The 20,423-nt window shown below is 36.3% G+C and overlaps 2 protein-coding genes across 2 annotated transcripts; one reads left to right on the top strand and one right to left on the bottom strand.

Moving 5' to 3' along the window:
• Positions 1-9,476: 9,476 nt before the first annotated feature.
• Positions 9,477-19,899, top strand: LOC117783670 (putative fatty acyl-CoA reductase CG8303). The gene is made up of 6 exons (XM_034621196.1): positions 9,477-9,633; positions 16,013-16,390; positions 17,374-17,878; positions 17,935-18,376; positions 19,001-19,258; positions 19,317-19,899. Exons 2-6 carry the CDS (start codon positions 16,076-16,078, stop codon positions 19,447-19,449), a joined length of 1,653 nt encoding a protein of 550 aa, XP_034477087.1. The 5' UTR covers positions 9,477-9,633; positions 16,013-16,075; the 3' UTR covers positions 19,450-19,899.
• LOC117783671 lies at positions 13,160-15,079 on the bottom strand. Its single transcript, XM_034621197.1, has one exon. The coding sequence runs from the start codon at positions 14,839-14,841 to the stop codon at positions 13,408-13,410; it is 1,434 nt and encodes a 477-aa protein (XP_034477088.1). The 5' UTR covers positions 14,842-15,079; the 3' UTR covers positions 13,160-13,407.
• Positions 19,900-20,423: the final 524 nt, after the last annotated feature.

Below are 20,423 nucleotides of genomic sequence, written 5' to 3'. Positions count from 1 at the left end.
TCAATCGACAAATAATACACCGAGTTACAAATATCGAGTTTTTTTAAATCATTTTAGAATTAGAATATAGAATTAAATTAGAGTTGAGTTGTCGATTTTTCATGAAAATAGATTTAATTAAGTCGAATTATTGTTAAAAAAAAAAAATAGTCGCGTTAAAGTAGCTGAAAATCGAGTATTCGACTATAGTTATATTGTTATTTATTTAAAAATAATTAAATTCCGAACAGTTGAAAAACTCATACTTTTTGAATGAAAATAAGAATGCTTGTTAAAACAAATTCCGTTTTCATAGGTGCCCTTAAACAAAGGCGCCTAAAATCTCTACATAAATAAAAACAAGCATACATACAAGTGATCATATTTTTTCCATAACAGTACTAGCATTTAGAAAATTTAAGAGGTGCCTTTGTTTTCGAATTGTTTCGCAAACAGCTTGAAACCGAAGCTGATATTTTAAGACAACACCAAAATCAAATTGGGATTAGAAGCACAACAACAAAGCATATGATAGTGTTGTGGCTGAACTCGACGACATGGGTAGCGAATAAAGATAAGAAACTAAATGTGCAAAATAGTTATTGTATTTAGAATTTGTCTATTCAATATTTTAAATATGTCAAATTTAGCAGGAAATAGGGAATTTAGTCGGATCGCTGACATATCAATTAAATTACTACTTAATTAAATTAAACAGAAAAATATATTAATTATGTCATTTTTTAAAAAACATTTTGGTGGAATTTTTTGGAAAGCAAACGGCAACACTGCATAGTACAAAGTACAGAAGGAAGCTTTCAGCCCAATACTGTTAGTATGTCTATGTGTGTGTGTATGTGCGCATGCACTTGGAAACGGTGTCACAGTGAGCCACAAAATTTGTTGCTGTCTAATTAAAAGTCGAGGCACACATGGAAGGAGGTGGAGTACGAAGAGAAGTAAAGAGAATTCCCCATTCAACAACACAACAGTTCAATGAACTAGTGGAAATATTTGCCTGAAAACAACACAAAGAGAGCTGCACAAATGATCGATAATAGTTGCGATTCAATTATGTTGCAGCATTAGAGATGGCAGGCACCGATGGCAACAGCATTAAATATTATAATTACGTGCGTTCCTCATCAACAGTTATATTATTTTTTTATTATTTTATAAATTTGTAATGAATCCAGTTTTATTTAATAATTTTTACAAGTATATTGACATGGACAACTTTTTATATTTTTCAAGCATTTTTTTTTTAAGTCACAAAAATTGTTTGGTATAATTTATTATTCAATTAAATCTATTTAAATTAATTTTTTGTCAGTGTATTCAATTTTTAAATTAATTTATTTTTATTTAGTAAAATTTACATTTTATAAAATTTTTTTTAAATATTTTGACCATAAATTTGGTTTAAATCAGGAAAATTACTATCTATTGAGTTTTCAGGGAATTGCACAACATGTCTGATAAGTATTTTATTGAATAGTTACTTTATTATATTGACAATTACTTTTTTTCTGTAATCAGTACTTATATATTTTATTTCGGAGCTTAACCTTAACCTCAAAATGTTCCAAAGTCAGACTTTTTGTGACACCTTCAATCAACCCAATTATTGACCTAGTGTAAACTTTTCTGAACCTCAGATATCGCTGACCTCACCATAAAGCAAATAATAAATAATAATCGACTACTGAGCTCTGGGAATTTTCACTAGTTGTTTTTCTCCTTTTTTTTATTATAATTTTTTTTGTTTATTCTTATTTTTTTTCTTTTTTTGCTCTTATAAGCAATTGACGGCTTACAATTGCATGGGCGACTTGTCAACAGCGACGACAACAACACTCAGACTAGAGAGCGCATTGTTGAGCAGTTGAAGGAGGCTAAAGGAGGATTCTTGAACGTTGAGCTTGCCGCTGATTTGGTAAATAATAACAACAGCGAGTTAGCTCGAAATTTAAAACTCAAAGCTCGAGTCACACCTTAAAACGTGATTCAGATGAATCCGTCAAATCAACTTGACAAGCACTCATATTTGCCCAACTGAATGCAACTCAAGGACACTAGCAAGCTAACGTCAAACTTGGCGAATTTTTACTGTAATTTTACTCAGCTTTAGTATGGGATAGACACGTGCCAAAGCCCTCCCTGCTAATATGTTAGCTAATATTTGAGTTGATAATTGAATTTGCACACAACACACGTTGCCCAAAAACGGAAATCGCCCGTAGCTGTTTTTCAGTTTGCCCAGCCAATTGACTAGCTTCGGTCAATGATTAAAATTAGTTGATTTTTGTCGCAGTGCAGAGCATAAATATTGCTCAGCCGCCAAGTAAGAACGGAAAGAAGAGCGAAAGAACTGGGGAAAATATAAAGCATTGCCTACTTTTAGGCAGCGCACATAAATTCCAATCAAACCGGAAGTAGGACGAACAAATGTTGCTTGTGAATGTGTTCCCAGTCTTTGCTGCCTGCCAACACTTGTGTATTAATGTTGCCAATTTAATATATAGTCGTGTGTATAAAATGCGACACTTGTTCCCACATGCTGTGACCCTTTTAACCCACAATCACCCGAGCGTCAAGGGCTGCCACATTTCAGCCATATTTCAACTGACACACATACACACACGAGCACTGACACACACACTCATACAGTTGCTGCTGCTACAGCTTTTTGTGGTCAAGTCGTTTAAATCATCAGCTCGAATAACGTTAACGGAAATTTCAATTTCTGCTTTACATCAGTTTCAGTTTGTTGCTGGGGCGGAAATTACAATATTTTCCACATTTTTGTGTAGTCACATATATTAATAACAAACTAATACACGCAGAGTGTGTGTGCTAGTGAGGGTGTATGTGTGTGTGAGTGGGTGGGTGGGTGTTCCATAATCCCCGCCTTGTTGCTTGTTCTTTTTTTAATTACACAAAGTTACGGCATTAAATGGCGCCCTGTTGACAGACAACGAGCGCTGTGTCCTCGTCCTCGACTAGCAAAATGGCAAACACTCACACTAGCACACACTCACACACACACTGAGAGGCACACACACACTGAGATAGGCAGGTAGACAACAAAACGAGGAATATGACATAATGCACTTGAAATGTTATCGCCTCGTTTGTTAAGAGTGCAGCTTTTGCTGATGATGAAACCGATTATAATTTCATGTTGAATCAGTTTCCTTTATGAATATCAAGAACAGCAACAACATTAGACACACTAAGAGTAATCAATCGATTATAATCGAATATATCAATGCATCAAAAGCATAGCATACTTTTGGGGCTATTATATGGGCGGTAAGTCGGTCGCTCGTTTGATGGGTCGATGAGACGCTAGGGCGGTGGGTCGATGGGTCGTTGGGTCGGTTTCTACTCACACATTTTTATGCAATAGTCAGCCACTCACACTGACACGTCGCTCTCAAGGCTTGCCAAATATTTGTCACGCATTTTTGCATACATTTTTCACAGCCACACAAAGTTGGTCTACTGCTTTAACAGTTGCTAAATTGTTGTACTTTTTTTTATTTATTGCTTATTATATTTCTTTTTAATTATTTAAATATATATTTCATTTGAATTTATTTAAAAAATATATTTCGTTTTGCCACAACGTCGGCCGCCTTGAAAATCAATTGGGGAAATGCCTGTTTTTTATTCTTTTTGCTGCTCCTTTTTGCTTTGTAAGATGTTTCACGCGCCTGCTCTCACCAATACACACACACACACACACACACACACTCAAATACAATGGCACACAAATACAAATAAATATACACCCACACGGAGAGTCGCTCTCGCGCAGCTGGTCATCTACTACCTTTTCCAAATGCCATTTCTACTGCTGTTTTGAATTTCAATTGTAATCGTACTTTGTTGCCGGCTTTTGCTCACAGTCGCCAGGGTGGCCTGTTATATAATATATATATATGTATTTAATGATGTGCTATCTATTGATTGATAGGTTTATTTGTTATCTATACGATATGCATATCTTATCGCAACTGCAGATAAGTTGAACAAATCCCTGTTCCGTGCTCTAATGCTTGAATTTTACATAGAGTACATTTACAGTAACATTTTTCTGTCACATACTTTTAGGCTGAGGGTACAAAATGTGCGCACAGCAACACTGAAAGAAGCTGCTGCTGTTGTCGCTCATCATATTCATATATATTTTACTCTCAGCAACGCTCTCATTTCATGTCACCCTCTCTCGAATTCGTGCCCTCTCTCTCTCTCATTCTCTATGGCTGCTGCTTGCACTTGCTACGCGTGTTTGCGGAAACAAGCAACGGAAATGTCAGATTTTGCGCTAAATTTTTTACGAGCGTCGCCGTTTCCAATAGCGACATACATCGGCATTGTCGATGAGATAATAAACCCAGCGACATACATTTTGCCTGCCTCAGTAAAAATCTCAATTCCCCCATCCCCTCCCACAATTCGCTCTCACACTCTCACGCTGTATAAAGGTGCTTTGAGGCTCTAAAAATAAATGCCTGCTGTAAGTTATATTTCTTTTTTCGGATTTTTGTTGTTCGCGACAAATTTGACAACAAACCGAGCACATAATTATGCTAAAAATACTGCGTTAGTATGAATAAGAAATGGGGAAAGTATAGTTAAGGGATAGGAGAGTTTGTGGAGCAAGAGGCGTTGTACATACCGGCACAAAATTGAGGTTGGAATCGTCACTGAATGCTGCACTGAACTGAACAGAATTGAACTGAAACTGGGGGTGATGAGAGATTACAGATGACTGCAGAGCATTCACTTGGATTCTTGCAGCTTCTTATTCCTTTTTTGAACTTTATTTGTTTCTTACTATTATGATTATTATTTTTTTTTTTTATGTTTAACAAACGACACACACACAATTTACACACGCGACGCACGGGCAAAAATTTGGAAAAACTGCACCCTGCCCAGGTTAGGGAACGGGGGAGGAAGGACGGGCAAGTTGAAGACGCGTATTTGTTGTTGTTATTCGCTGGTTGCTTAACTTGAGCAGCACAGCTCGAAATGCGACTAACGACTGGCGACAGGCAACTGGGCGACTGGGCAACTGTTCAACTGGGCAACTGCTGGGCGAAAAACCGGGCCGCCAGCAATTTCAATTTTCACCGAGCAGCAAATTCAGGGGGCTGTCTGACTGCGCTCACAATGTCACACGCTCGCTCGCACACACACTGAACCGCACCGAACTGAACTGAACTAAACTGAGCCGAGGGCAACTCCACCCTCTTTTCGCACCCCGGTGGTGAGTTTTGGATCCAACAACACACAAAAACACAGACAAACGCACATAAACAAACACACACACACACACACCCTCTTGCTTTTTTCCCTCCGCTCCTTCTTCCCTCCTTTCTTTCGGTCTTTTCCTTTTTTTTTTTGTTGTTTGTTGGCTCGTGGTCACAGTTTGCGCAGTGCCAGTCGTCGCTTCCGTTCGCCTTCGCGTTCGCTTTCGCGTTCGTGTTGGTGTTCGCGTTGCCTGATTTTTCCACCACCTTTGGATGAGGTTTTCCTATTGAATGAAATACACTTTTCGCGTTTTTGCTGTTGTTGTTGTTGTTGTTATTGTTGCCAGCGCATGCGTTTTTCAGCAGCCCGAGAAAAGAGAACATACAAATTATAATAGACGAGAGCAAAAAAAATTTTGTTTTGCCTACGACTTTTTGTTCGATATATAGCACTCGAATCAAAAAAACATTTGAAAACTTGGCGCATGCTGAGTTTCAAATTTATCGTCACACTGCCAGCGTTGCCAGATGACAACAGACAGACGCTGCGGCGCTGCCACCTGATGTATGCCCCAAAATAACAACAAACTCAATTTTAATTTCACATATTCAAATTGAAGATATTAATCTGTCATCAATTTTAATTAATCTACCATGTAAATCCAACGTCAACACAACCTTCGACTCATAAATATTTGGACAATGCGAATGAAGGTCACAATGCATGGCATGCAATGATAAGTGCATTGTCATCACTCCGATATTTGGAGTCGCAGGTTTACTCTGCATAATAATTAATTTTCATTTAGTTAAAACAAAGCGAAAACTAAACAAAGTCTAATAAATATGCAAGCACATAGCACTTGGCATACTCTGCAGAATTAAAATATTTTATTTATTCAATTCTAATTTGTTTTTGTCTGAATTTATTTACTATATTTACAACTACTAGTATTATATTTGAACCTTACGATAGCGAGTTATTATATTTTAAAAAAAAGTATGTATATCAGTTTCTACTATGGAAACCTTTTTTTAATATATAATCTCAATAAATGTAATCAATTATAACTTAAAACTTACTAATAGTCTATTGAAAAAAAGTTTTTATTAAGTAATATCTTTTTTCAAGAATCTCTTAAACTAAATCATCCAATATCAATTTTAGAACGTTCTCTATAAGCTGATTAAATATTTGTAATATTAAAGCACTATGTATTTAAAGAGTATTTTGGCAACGGCGATCGTAGGAGAACTTTTCTATTCCATAATATATTGACTCATCATTTGAACTGTCCTAGTATTTCAAAATTTATAACTATTACTCTTATTTCAAAGCTATTTTTAACCGCATATGCATAAATATTCTGTTATTTATGTTTCGATCTTTTACAAAAACTGTTGCTGACTCTAATTTATAACCGTAGTGAAATTTTAAGTAGTATTTTGCCCAAGTTATTATAAAAACGAAGCGACTTTCAACGAGCTTCTAGTTTCGAGCGACTTAAAAAAAGTAAACAGCAACAACAACAACAACAAAGCTCATTACTCATGCACATTGTATGACGTCGCAACGTATTCAACAATGACGCGGATCCATCCAAGAGCAGGTTCCACTCGGAGACGTGACTTGCCAAATCGGTGAAAAACCCCGACGCTTAACAACAACAATGAGGCAAACTATCAAGTGCCAGTGACTAGATGAAAATTCGATTAAATTATAAGAAGTATTTTTCTTTGTGTCTTGTGGTTTTGAAATTGCCACTCAAATGTAAATTAATGCAAATTTTATTACCTTTGGGGCGATTCAATTTGTTATGGGTCATTTAATTAACGATAAGTCTAACGAAATCAGGATGCTCATGTTTATGAATAAGATGTAGCTGTAGATAGAGTTAATAATTGAAAGAATCAGGTATAATGTAGATAGTAGAAAATTAATATATATCTATCTCTCTTTGTGATTATCATATATTTTATCGGAACTCTATTATTAAATAATCAATACGTTATACAATCATGTAGAATGTAGATAGTAGAAAATTAATATATATCTCTCTTTGTGATTATCATATTTTATCGGAACTATATTATTAAATAATCGATACGTTATACAATCTTAATAGATAAGTTTAAGTAAAGTGATGTAGGTCCGATTAAGATTGAGAAACTAATTATATGCTCACTATAAAACAAATAAAATTACTGTAGATAGACTATTGTTACTTTATGTAATCTAGGAACAAGCTAATTAACTAGGTATAGCACTCATTTGTGTGCCTAACAACAAAGTTGCCGATTCTCAGTAATATTATAGTAAACAGTTTTAATAATATGAACTTCAATAAACGTCAATTATTTATCCAATCAATGTCAATCTTAAATGCTAAGCACCGTAATAAACACAGATTAGAGTGCAATCAAAATATCCATGTTTATTTAATATATGATAATTTCATTCAAAGTGCAACCAAAAACTTGTTCTTAAAGGAAAACTAGCAAAGGTGTTAGGGAAATTTCATTTTAGAGTAATTATTTGAATAAATATGTAATCAATTTGAATACAATTGTTATTTTAACTTAGCTTAACAGCATCACGAATGGCCTTGCATAAGTATTCATTGAAAACACGTGAAACTCTTTGAACCCACACAAAAAATACAGGCACACCCACACACACACGCGCACACCTCTAACAACCCACCCACTTTCTTTATTTTGCGTGTCGTACAAATTACTGTCAAATTTTGTACTTTTGTTGTTAATTTTTTTTTTTTTGTCATTTCTTTTGTGAGTATAACACAAAAATTATTATATATAGACTTGCTGGCATTTGAGAGTAACCTTTGTCTGGGGTTTCTTTATAGTTTACGGCCGTGTGGGTTTCTTTTTAGGTCAGCTGTAATTAAGCCTAGCACGGATCATTCATAATTTCAAATTGATAATATGGGGAATGAAAGTAGGATTAAAATTAAAAAGATCTAAATTTTTTTGTGAAAATACGTTCCCTTGTGGGTATGAAAATAAACTCCAGGCACTTATGAAATTACAATCACAGCAATTCTTGAAACATCAACAAGAAGAATTGCAACAGATTGCAGAATGTGGTCAAAAAAAAGATAGAAGAAGAGAAGACATTGCATTTGAACTGACCTCGTAATGAATCCAATTTTGAAAGCAGTTTAAAGATATTATTTTCAACAAGGTAACCTCATTTTATGTAGAACTGAAAAAAGTGCTGACACAAAGAGTTCCACAGAAAAGCACAAAAAAGTCAATTAAATGTATTTCAGAAAGTATTAATATTATTTTAAACTCAGTTTAAAAATACTTATTTATTTTGTATATTTAGAAAATCACAAAATATCAGTTGACCCTAGTTCCAAAGCGTATTTTTTATTTTAAAAACTATTATTAAACATTCTTTTTTTTTATTTATATAGAAAAGCACAAAATTTTAATTTTAAGTAATTAAAAAAATGCCTATTTTATGTTAAACCTTATTACTAAATATAAATTTATTTTATTGATATTTAAATGGGCTTGATAAAACGGTAACTCATTTGTTTAATGATTTTTATTGTGTTATTACAAAATTATCTCAAATCATGACTCAAACATTTTATAAATGAAGCCAATAACAGTCTGGCTCTCTTGCTCTCGCTCCCTCTTTCTCTCTCGTCTACTAGCTCTCACTCACTTTTAAACAGCCACTCAAATGCGATATAATCGGAAGAGACTCGTAGAGTCAACACTCAAATAGATACGACGCACTCGTAATAGATACGAAATTACATTGACAAAGATACACGATCTTGGCTTTCTCAGTTGGCCAAATAGCTACGAGCACAAAGTAGCGGGACTTTCCTGTTGTTGTTATTATTGTTGTTGTTTTTTGTCCACTCAAAGCTCTTGTGTTGTCTGTTTCGGTCTCTGGATTTGGCACTCAAAGAGTCTATACAATAGTTCAGATATTTGCTGACTTTGCTTTTTGGTTTTTGATTCTCTCACTCTTACTCTTGCTCTCTTTCTCTTTCTCGTTTTCTCTCTCTCTTTCCCTCTCGAACGCTTTGCTTTTGAGCTGATTATTTAGTGTTCCGATTATCATTACGTGGTTTCGTTGGCCATGCGGACGTGGTTGTTGTTTTTGTTTCTAGCGGTGGCGGTGGCTCAGCTTTTGCCTGCTTGGTGGGTATTTAAAATTTCCTCATGTCGGCGCTCAGTTCCAGTCAGTTTCGGTTTCAGTTTCGGTTTCAGTTCGAGTTGAGCGTGCGTCGGCATTGGCAGCAACTTCTTCCACATAGAGTGTATTCTCTCAACGTAACGTTTGTTCGTTTGTGTTGTTTCATTATTTTTGGTTGGATCTGATTGAATCCCCATACATTTTTTGGTTAGTTAAACGTCACAAATAATTGTTAACTATTTAAAATGTTGTAAGCTCAAGTGCAATTTTAAGTGAAACTCGCGTTGACTCACCGTAAAGCCTTCAAGACTTTTTGTGATTTCCAATTGTGCTGAAATAGAATTGAAATCGATTCAAGAATCGATTGCCAAACAAACCGAATCGATGAGAAACGGAAGCACGCTCTGACGAAAGCCAAAGCCTGCTGTGACCAAAATATATAAAATATATAAAAATAAAAATAATATATGAAAAATTAGCTGATCTATTGATCTAAGTATTGTTTGTTTGTTGACTTTTCCAGCGCTCTTATTGACACGCTGCCTTTTCACTTTGCCTCCAAAATCCGTTTTCAATTGGCTTTTTGTGTATTTTGTTTTAACTTTTCTGCGACAGGTGTGTGCTTATGCCTGTATGTGTGTGTGTGTGTGTGTGTGTGAGTCAGTTGTGTGTATGTGTCTGAGTTTTTCGCGTCGCAAAGCTGCAAAGTCTGAGTAAGTTTGTTTTTTTACGCTTTTCGCGCTCTTGCTGGAAAATTCATTGGCGTTGCGTTGGACATTTTAAAATGTTTTCCTCATTTGGTTTTTATTTTTGAAGGTTTCGGTTCGTGTTTTCGGTTTTCAGTTTTGCAGCACAATTTCGACAGCGTGGCCAAATTTCTTGTTGTTGTTTTATTTTTATTTTAGATGATTTATTTCATCTATGGCCGAGGGCTATAAATTGATGAGCCAAACCGGTTGGGTAAAATATCCATAAAACACCGCTTTATTTATTTATAATTTCTTTTAACTTGACAGCGGCTGCCAGAAACAACAAAAGTCAATTGTCTGTTTCTTGTTTGCTAAAAACAACAAAAGCAAAAACAAAAGCAAAAAAAATAAGTGCGAATTGCTCGAGTAGCAAGCAGCATTAAGAGCTGCTATTTCACACTACATAGCGCTTAGGCGTGGCAAGTTCGTTGCCTAAGTCTTTTGTTTAAGCTGAAAATCTGCACGCGACATTGAAAGCGTCAATTATGCGAGCACACGGCAATTTGATTGAACTCGTCAGACCGTTTGTCGTTTCAATGTGAAGGTCTAACAACAATATGCAAATGCCAGCAACAACGACAGTAGCTGCTAAAACAAATGGCCAGGCCCAAAGACAAACTGCGATATCGATTGAAACACACCGCGCACTTAATACGCACTATATAAAATCGTATTGTTATTGTTGCTCTTTTGTTTATTGAGACTCGCCCCCAAAAACGGCTATCAAGTTCAGCTAACGCATGCCGCGAATAAATAACAACAAATTGTTACACATTTTGTTGCTATGGCGGAAGCAACAAAATATGTACATATAAACAATATAAAGATATATACATACCTTATAGACATAAAATCTATAACAAAAGGCCAAAAGTGAGATTCGACTGGACGGAGCACTCGAGATACACATAGAGAGAAAAAGAGCGTGAGAGATAGGAAGAGATGCAAAGAGATCTCATATTATAAAAAAGAAAGTGCCAAAAAATGATGTGTGTGGAGCTTATTCATAATTATATTCGTCACACTTTTTTGAAAATGTTTTTTTTTTTTGTCAGCCCTTACAAACGTCATGATAAAGTTGTTTGCCTGTTGTTGTTGGTTTTTTTCTCTTCTTTTGTTTTGCGAAATAGGTCAAAAAGCTGCAGACATGTGAGCATATATTGAAACTTAAAGAAATTTCGACAGATTTAATATGCATAAACGGTTTTGCTCTCTCACACAGCTAGCGAAAGATAAGCGCAGATACCTTCACAACAATAGATACAGATACAGATACACTAACATCAATAGATACGTGTATAGATACTATATCTATACTCGCGACGCTGTCTCATTTTGTTGAGCAAAATTAGCAAGCGAAACGCAAACGTCGCAAAATTATGCAAATCTTTCAAAAAAAAAAACAAAAAAAAAACCACAACAAAAAATTATATGTATACAGCAGGCAGATGGGCTTCGTATATATTGTATGCACATGCTCATTTCAGTTAATGTATCTACATATACATAGACAAAATTATATAGACAGCGCAATCCTTACGCTTCATTGCGCTTAGTTTTGGGACGAATGCACAAATTGCGAATATTCTGAGACTGAAACTGAAACTCAAACTGAAATTTATATAATATGTTACGTTAAGTATTTGTATCTGAAATCAAATAGCAGAACCTTCAAAAGCCAATCAGATGCACAATAGAGAAACTTCCGTTCAAAATCAAATTGAGAACAAAATGCGAAGCATATTAAAAAATATACAATGAATATGGATGTGATTTATTCAATTCAGCTTTTATTCGTACGCATCTACTACGTGACTACTTGAATAAGGGTTTTCCAACCAAATCGTTTGATAGCCCAACTCTTTTAAATTCCTAAAAAGTTTGAAATTCCGTGGTTCGAAATTGGGGAACGCCTTTCGTACAGTTCATTGACTTTATAGTAGATTAGATGAGCATTTTGGGAGCTTTTAAAATAAAGCTTTAGGTCATGCTAAATTATGCTGATTTTGGAGCCAAGACCTAGTCCACATACGAATATTGTGATTGAGAGATGAAATGAAACCAGTTTGGATGCTGAGGTTCAGCATGAGAAGGCGCATTCTGTTCAATATTTGGTTTGTTTGTTAGCAATTCAATTCATTGAAATCTCAGTTTACATAATTCTGAAGTCAATGTCAAACGATTGAAAACGCCTTGAGAAATATTCAAGTCATTTAGGCAATTAGCCCAATGCAATGCGTTTACTCCGAAAGCACACACACACATATTTATTTTGAGCGCATTTCACATATGTGAAAATTATTTAAAATGAGCGAAGGCTGTTGAAATATTTCCAAATCAGTAATTAGCACGCCCCCTTTTTGTCTCGTGTTCCGCCCCTCTCTACAAATTGGTTGGCTAATTAAATTTAAAGCGCAATCATGAAAATTACCCAAAAACTATAATAAATGCAACAAATTTTCAATTAGCGTCAAGTTGGCAAAAATTACGTGTCAGGGCAATCAAAACACCGAATACCAGATAGACCCAAGGGGGGTGTACCAAAAACCCAGATGGATGCCATCTGCATATCGAAATCGAGACGATAATGACCGTGACCGTGCAACAGCAGCAGCAACAGTAGTTTTGAATATTTATAGAAAACTATGCCCTACAAAAATGTAGATATTGTTGAAACTCAAAAATTTGTAGTGTTGATCAGTCTTTGAGTTACTTTTCATCACGGCCTTGACACAAATACAAGCGTCAGACAAATCACTGAACAAAATCAAAATTAATCTCAAAAGAGAAAAAAATACTACGCATGTTTTTTTCCTGCCTTTTTTTGTTACAGACCTTAGGCAACACACTTTGTTGTGCCTATGTGTGTGAGTCGTATCTTAAAGATATTCGCGTAGTTAGTAAGTTGAAGGGCCGCCAATTAATACTATTACTATCATTAATACGAGTACTTTTGTTATTATATCAATAATCACGACCTCTAGTTAACCGAACCATAATTAATTTATTTATTATACTCGTTTCTTCTAAAATTTAATATTCTGTCAGAAGCTTAAACCTCTTTCATCCTACAGACGTTGCGTTCTTCCCAGTTTTGCTTCTGACTGCTTCAAAAGTTAAAAAAAAAAAAAAAGATTTATTGGAATCTTTTTATCCTCGGGTTAATAATTTGTATCAAAAAAATTTTGCAATTTCTCTGGTCCGAGTTCAAAGACCCAGAGTCTGTGTTTTTTCAGTAGATGGGCTTCAGATTGTGGACATTGGCAAAGCTGTGCCAGGCATCGCATACGGTTTGCCGTCCATAGCCAAGATATTCACTGTACGGCGTAAATCGGGTGTTAACCGCCAGCTGATTTGAGAAACTATCGATGGGCGTACGCTGACGCATCAGACCCTTGGACTTGACCGTCATACGAAAACGGGGCGGCTCCAGGCGCTGCTTGAGGCGATCCTGATTGTTGCGGGCAACGGCCCGTTTGATGCTATCGAACCGCTTGTAGACGGGTCGAGGCAATCCTTTCCACGCCAGCTTCATGCGAGGCGGCTGTTTGGGCAGCTCGATGTCCTCCAGTCGCTCCTCTTCCTGTATATGCCCAAATGTTGGCGGAGACCTTAGCACATGAGACTGCAGCAGCGATGACGATGGACGCTTGAAAAATTTGCTGAATTCTTCGGTCGTTACATCGCTTTCATCACTCAATCTGTTGACTCGTGTGAAGTCCCGGGCCAAACGATATTGCTTCTCCATGCCATTGGGCTTTCGCCGTAAGGCGGTCTTCTTTCCGGGCCTGAAACGAGGCGGCGCCACCTTACGATCGGCCAGTTGAACGGAATGCGTCTGAAAGCGTCGCACGCCGCCATCATAGGGCTGAGGAGGCTTCACAAGTCCGCGACGTGGGCCACGTGGTCCCTCATAGCCATGCATTATCTCCTCGCTGGCATCCTCGGCGCTTTCTGGATTCTGTCGCTCCGACGGACACGTGTGCCACGAATGCCAATATTTCTGTTCATCCTCACGGGCACGCTTCTCCAGCCACGCCTGGCTGGCGGTCTTGGCGGGACTTGGCGTATCCTCAGCAACCGGAGCCTCATCCGCTTCACTCTTTAGTGGCCGATTGTAGCCAGGAAGGTCGTAATTCTTGCGAGATTCACGCAACTCACGCTCCTGACGCTTCACTTCCTTCTGGCGCTGTTCTTGCCCCCTACGCCTTGGTTCCGTGGTGGTACCTCCCTTTTTGCTTGGTGGACCAGCTCCATAAATTGGCTTCTCAAATGAATATCGAAGTCCAGTTGTTTTTGGCTCCGAACGGTATTGCCACCTCCATTTATTCTCCTGTATAATGCGCTCCTGGCGACGCTGATGATCAGCCGTGTCCTGTGTTATACGACGTCTCGACTCTGAATCCTTGGCGGAAGTATTGTTGCCGAATCCTTCAGTGCGTTGGTAGCTCTTATAGTGACGTTCGTCATACCGAGGATCGAAGCCCTCTTCGGTATACACTTTTCTATCTCCCGGACTACCAGTTGGCCAATTGAATCGATCGTCATATCTATAGTTTCGACGCTGTTCCACGCTCAACGCTCCAAACTGACTTTCGAGCAGTTTGCTGGCGACTCGTTGCCTCCACACACGGATGCAACGCCGCAATCCCTTGACAACGCTCATCGTGAACAACAACAAATCGTTGTCAACAGCTCAACTTGTGTATATCCTAAATATCTTAATAAAATACCACGCCGAATTTTGATATATATTCCAAACGATTTAATATTTTTTTCAATATTTTTTCACATCCAAAAACTGAAACCGAAATTTTGTGAACTGAATTCCCCGGGAGCTAAACAAATAATAACGTGGCAATTAAACAGCTTGAAATTCAAGTGTAAAGTCAACTTTGATACTAAATTGATATACTTCTCAAGGCCCTCTCTGTGAGATTAGAAGCTCTAAAAGAATTTAAGTGTTTCTAGATATCTGAAACATTCCCGAAAATTAAAAAAACTCAAAAGCAGGGACTGTAATCATTACAAGTTTTATTAGAAGAAGCAAGAAATAATCATTATTCTATGAGTTTTATTATTTTACTTAGGATTACTTTTGATCAAAAAAATACAACTCCGGAATTATCATTATTTTTGAGCAAAAAAAAGAATATAACAACATTTTTTTCTTGAGTTTTATTTTTGATTCAAAAGTTTCTTGAGTTTTATTTTTTTAATCAAAAATAAAGCTCAACGTGTTATTTTGACCAACCAACTTGAGTTTTAATTTTGATTCAAAAAAAAAAAAAACTAATGAAATAATCATTATTTTATGAGTTTTATTATTTTGCTTAAAAATAATGATTATTTCATGAGTAAAATATTAAAAATCATAATTCTTAAGATCGTGGTGAAATTGCGTAGATTACCCTTAAAGAAATATGTTGGTATTTTTCAAGTTCATGTACAGTTACTAGAAGTGAATAAAATTTTCATTTGAAAAAACAAAATAATCATTATTTACTGTCCCTGCTTCAAATTTAATTTTTCTTTTTTTTAATGAACTATTTAAAATTGATCTCTTACATAGCTATAAAATATATTAAAGTAGAGTAAATTAAGGTGTTGCAATAGGTTGCCTTTCCCCTCAAGAGACTTATTGATATCTTGCGAGTCAAAAGATTGAGAAAACTTCAGCTTTATGCTCATGGCACTTCCGGTGGCTTTGACACCGACTTCAAAGGCAGCCGTTGAAGTGGAAAACCGTTAGACTGACCTCGTCTGTGGTTTCGATTGCATTTAATTTGATTTAACCTTTTATTTATATTTTCACTTTTGGATTTCACTTTATTCAGCTTGCAACCGAGGACAGATCCAGCAGCAAGTTGGCGCCACCCACAAATCTAGAGCCCTACACCATGGCCGTCATTACGGAGCATGGCAGCAACAATCACAAGACCAACAACAGCCACAACACAAAGATTGGCATCAGCAAGGCTGGAACTGAATCGCCATCTCATCCCAGCCAGCGTCAGCTGAGCACCGCTCTGACTGTTCCCGAATTTTTTGCCAAGAAAAATATTTTCGTTACCGGTGGTACGGGTTTCTTAGGCACTGTCCTAATTGAGGCCCTGCTGGACACACATCCCGACATTGGCACCATCTATGTGTTGGTCAGAGGTAAACGCAACTTCGATGCCAACGAACGCATCAATCGCCTCCTCCAGAAGCCGGTGAGTAAAACAAACAACTAACAATGAAAATGGGTCGAGAAACAGGTCCAGAGTTGTTGTTGCACCTCGGCCACGCCTCTTGACACTGCTGACACCGCAACGACCCATTTCCCGCCGAACTACTACTATTATCTCAGACTATTACGACGTATTTTAATGACGCATTAGTTTGTTGAAACTGAAACTGAAGTGAAGTGTCTTCCGTCCGCATACGACTCTGTATATTGTTGTTTAAATCATTATTGTTTTTAATCACTATCTTAATAGCGTAATAACAAAATGTATTTAATTTTATATACCCGAAAACATGAAAGTATTAGATGAGATTGAAAGTCTTACTCTGTTCCAGACATAAATAATTTGTTATAATAAATATTAAAAAAAAAAATAGAGAAATGAGATTTTCATAACTTTGACAATACTTAATCGATTTCCTTGCGGAATGTAAATATTGTCATTATTTGGACTCTACTTTCAATTTTATATATCTAAAAACATGAAAGTATTAGATGAGACTGAAAGTCTTACTCTGTTCCAGACATAAATAACTTGTTATAAAAAATATTTAAAAAAAAAAAACAGAAATAAGATTCTCATAACTTTGACAACACTCAACCGATTTCCTTGCGGAATGTAAATATTGTCAATATTTGCACTCCACTTTGATTCTGCATAATAAATGGAATTTTCTATTACTGTCTATTTTTTCTAAACTTTCAATCACTGTCCCTTTTTTCTATACTTCGCCTTGATACATTTTTAAGAATTTTAAACTGACATAACTTTTTAAAAACTGAACCGATTTTCTAGCGGATATGAATTTGATTAGTATTTTTCCTCTATTTTAATTCTGTCAATATTTTCAGTAACTATCCATTTTTTCGATACATTCCCCTTGACTATTTTGTTTATTTCATATATCATTTGTAAATCTATTATGCCTTCTCGACGATCAGTTTAATGGTTACCTTTTTTATTTACAGATCTTTCAGAAGTACAATGAGAAAACACTGGCCAAGGTTGTGCCCGTGGTGGGTGAGTTGACCGAGCCGAACTTTGGCTTTGGCCCCGAGCTGTTGGAGGAGATCCTCGATCGCGTAAACGTGATCTATCATAGTGCGGCAACAATCAGGTTTAATTCACCGCTGCGTACAGCAATCTTCACGAATCTGACGGGCACAATGCGGACCATTGAGCTGGCCAAGCAGCTGAAGCAACTGTCCGCATATATCTATTGCTCCACGGCCTTTTGCAATAGTAATAATCGAGGATTGATCACCGAAGATGTGTACAAGTCACAGTTCGATCCCTACGAGATGATGAAGATGGCAGAGAACGATGAGGCCTGGGTGGATTTCACTGGGGCCAAGTGCAAGGAATACCTCAAGGATCACCCAAATACATATACATTCACCAAGAATCTGTCGGAGAATCTTCTCATGGCAGAAATGTCCGGTCTGCCGGCAGCCATAGTCAGGCCATCGATTGGTAGGACTTTCAAGAGGACGTTTTTAAGCTAAAGATTAATTGATTAATTCTCACAGTTTACGGCACACTGGAGTATCCAATGAAGGGTTGGGTGGGCAATGCCAACTCAGGACATTTGGGCTTCTTGGCCGGATTCGTCAAGGGCATCTTCCGTACGATGTGCGGACGTGCAAATGCCGTGATTGATATCATTCCATGTGATTATGTTATCAACAGTTCTCTGGTCATGGGCTGGTATGTGGGCACACATCATGTGGACAAGCCCGAGATAATACACTGCACATCCGGCGAGGTCAATCCACTGACCCTTTCCCAGTTCTGCACCATAATCAATGACAGCGTGGAACGTCATCCGCCCAACAGTTTCGTGTGGAAGCCATCGACAAAGTTGCGCAATGGTTGGCGCTATAATCTCTTCTTCTATCTGTTCCATCTGTTGCCCGCTATGATCTTCATCATACCGGAGAAACTCTTTGGCATCGGCATGCCCCAGCACACGTGAGTATTCTTTCAAGAGAGACACACAAAGGGATAGAGAGAGTGAGAGAGAAACTAGTAATGTTTAAAAAAAAATTAAAATAGATGTTTTGCATTTTTATAGTAACCCGATATTTTTCGATTTTACAATAAAAATCATCGGTAATTGTCTAGTCTGTGCGCGATCTCTCAGAAAATTACTTAAAAAATATTTTAAGTATTTATTTGGAAAAACTGTAAGACATCGATATATAGATTTTTGTAAAGGCTAAGTTTTATCATCTCAATTCGACGTTTTAGTAAAAATCAATCGATATTTACCAATATAATAATAATAATAAATACGGAAAAAAATTAACGAATCATTTTTCATAGCCCAGTTTTACTTGAGAGATATTTTTTTTAATTTATTATTAACTTTTATGAAATTTAAGTCAAAAAATCTCTCAAATTCCTTAGCTAGGCATTGAAAAAGTGATGAAATGGCGTTGTTTTTTCAATTTTTATATATTTAACGCAATAATGAAAAGATTATTTTAAAATAACCGATTTTTTAATTCGATGTTAAAATCAAAAATCGGTTTGAATTTAGATCATAAAGTCTAATTCAAAAATAATTTATTATCTTTTTTTATATACCGACAGCGCCTATGAGTACATGCGAGTCTTCCAGAATGGCACTAAGGCATTTAACTACTTCCTGGACAAGGACTTCCGCTATTCATTGAAGAACGCTCTGCGCATCTCCTCGTTTATCCATGAGAGCGATCGCAAGCGCTACAACTTTGATGCCAGCCAATGCGATTGGTCCGAGTTTATTGATCGTTGCCTGATCGGCATTCGGCGTTTCTATTTCAAGGAGTCGGCGGTTACGACACAATGGCATCGCAACTACTGGAAGGTGTAAGTACAACTCGCTAAATAAACTGATATATATATTTTAATATAATTTCCTTTACAGCTTCAATGTACTGCATTATGCTGGCTTCGCAGTGATCTTTGCAATTCTCTACTTTGCGCTAACTCCATTCCTGGGCTTCCAAATCGGACTGACGCTGGCCCTGCTTATATGGGGCTTCCTGGTGTGGTTGTAGATATGGCTGAATAAGCCCCGATCACTCATAATGTGCAATATACAATCCAAAATAATAACAGCACACCTTTCACTCACTTTTAACTCAGTCGCCTTCATCGTTAGATCGTTGTTCTTCTTAGGGTTACATCATGTATTTTTACTATAAGTTCTCACTTCGAGTACAAGTCAACAACTTACAGAAGTACGTACGATTATGTATAGCATGAATCTAATAAATAAATAAATAAATCGATATTCATAACTATCGAAATAAAGCAACACACAGCAATGCAAACAAGTCCAAAACATAGCTCAAATCGTAGTCACATTAACAAATAGTCCTGGTTTATAGTCAAATAGTCAATGTTTCTGCACTTGTAAATTACGAAACCAAACGTAAACGATAAAAAAAATAATAAATATGTAACTATAAATGAAATAAATATGACAATTTTAATGTTAAGCATAATCGCAAATTGTGTTTTTTTTTTCATGATTTGATATTTGAAATGAAAAATGAATTCTTTTCATTTAATTTGAATTTAACGGGATTCGTAAAATATATAAATATTTTAATCTCGGAAAATGAAATATATGTTTTATATGATAATTGCAAATTAGCAGAAAAAAAAAAAAATTTAGTAAATTTGTTTTCCATTTCCCTTATTCTGTTGTGGAACTTAACTTTTAGTCATCCCCGAAAGTATGCTACATTTTTGTCCATTGCTCTGAATTTAAAGTCCGCGTGTTAAGATTTGACTGTTAACAGTTCTGTTAACATTTACAATATTTCATATGTATGTATATCCATTTTTAATATATGTATTTATTAATATGATAATAACTTTAATGTAAAGAGCCCGCCCAGTTTAATGTGTAATTAATAATAGCTAAGCTCTACACTCTGAAAAAACTCTAGTGTACAAAGGCCTTTAAAGTTTAATGTCTAATGTCTGTAAATAAATTAAAACAAATTATCTTTAGGAAATTATA

The sequence above is a fragment of the Drosophila innubila genome (genome assembly GCF_004354385.1).
Source record: "Drosophila innubila isolate TH190305 chromosome 2R unlocalized genomic scaffold, UK_Dinn_1.0 1_C_2R, whole genome shotgun sequence".
In the NCBI taxonomy this organism is placed as follows: domain Eukaryota; kingdom Metazoa; phylum Arthropoda; class Insecta; order Diptera; family Drosophilidae; genus Drosophila; species Drosophila innubila.
Note: the sequence above shows the minus strand (reverse complement) of the source record. Positions and strands in the feature narration are given on the sequence as shown.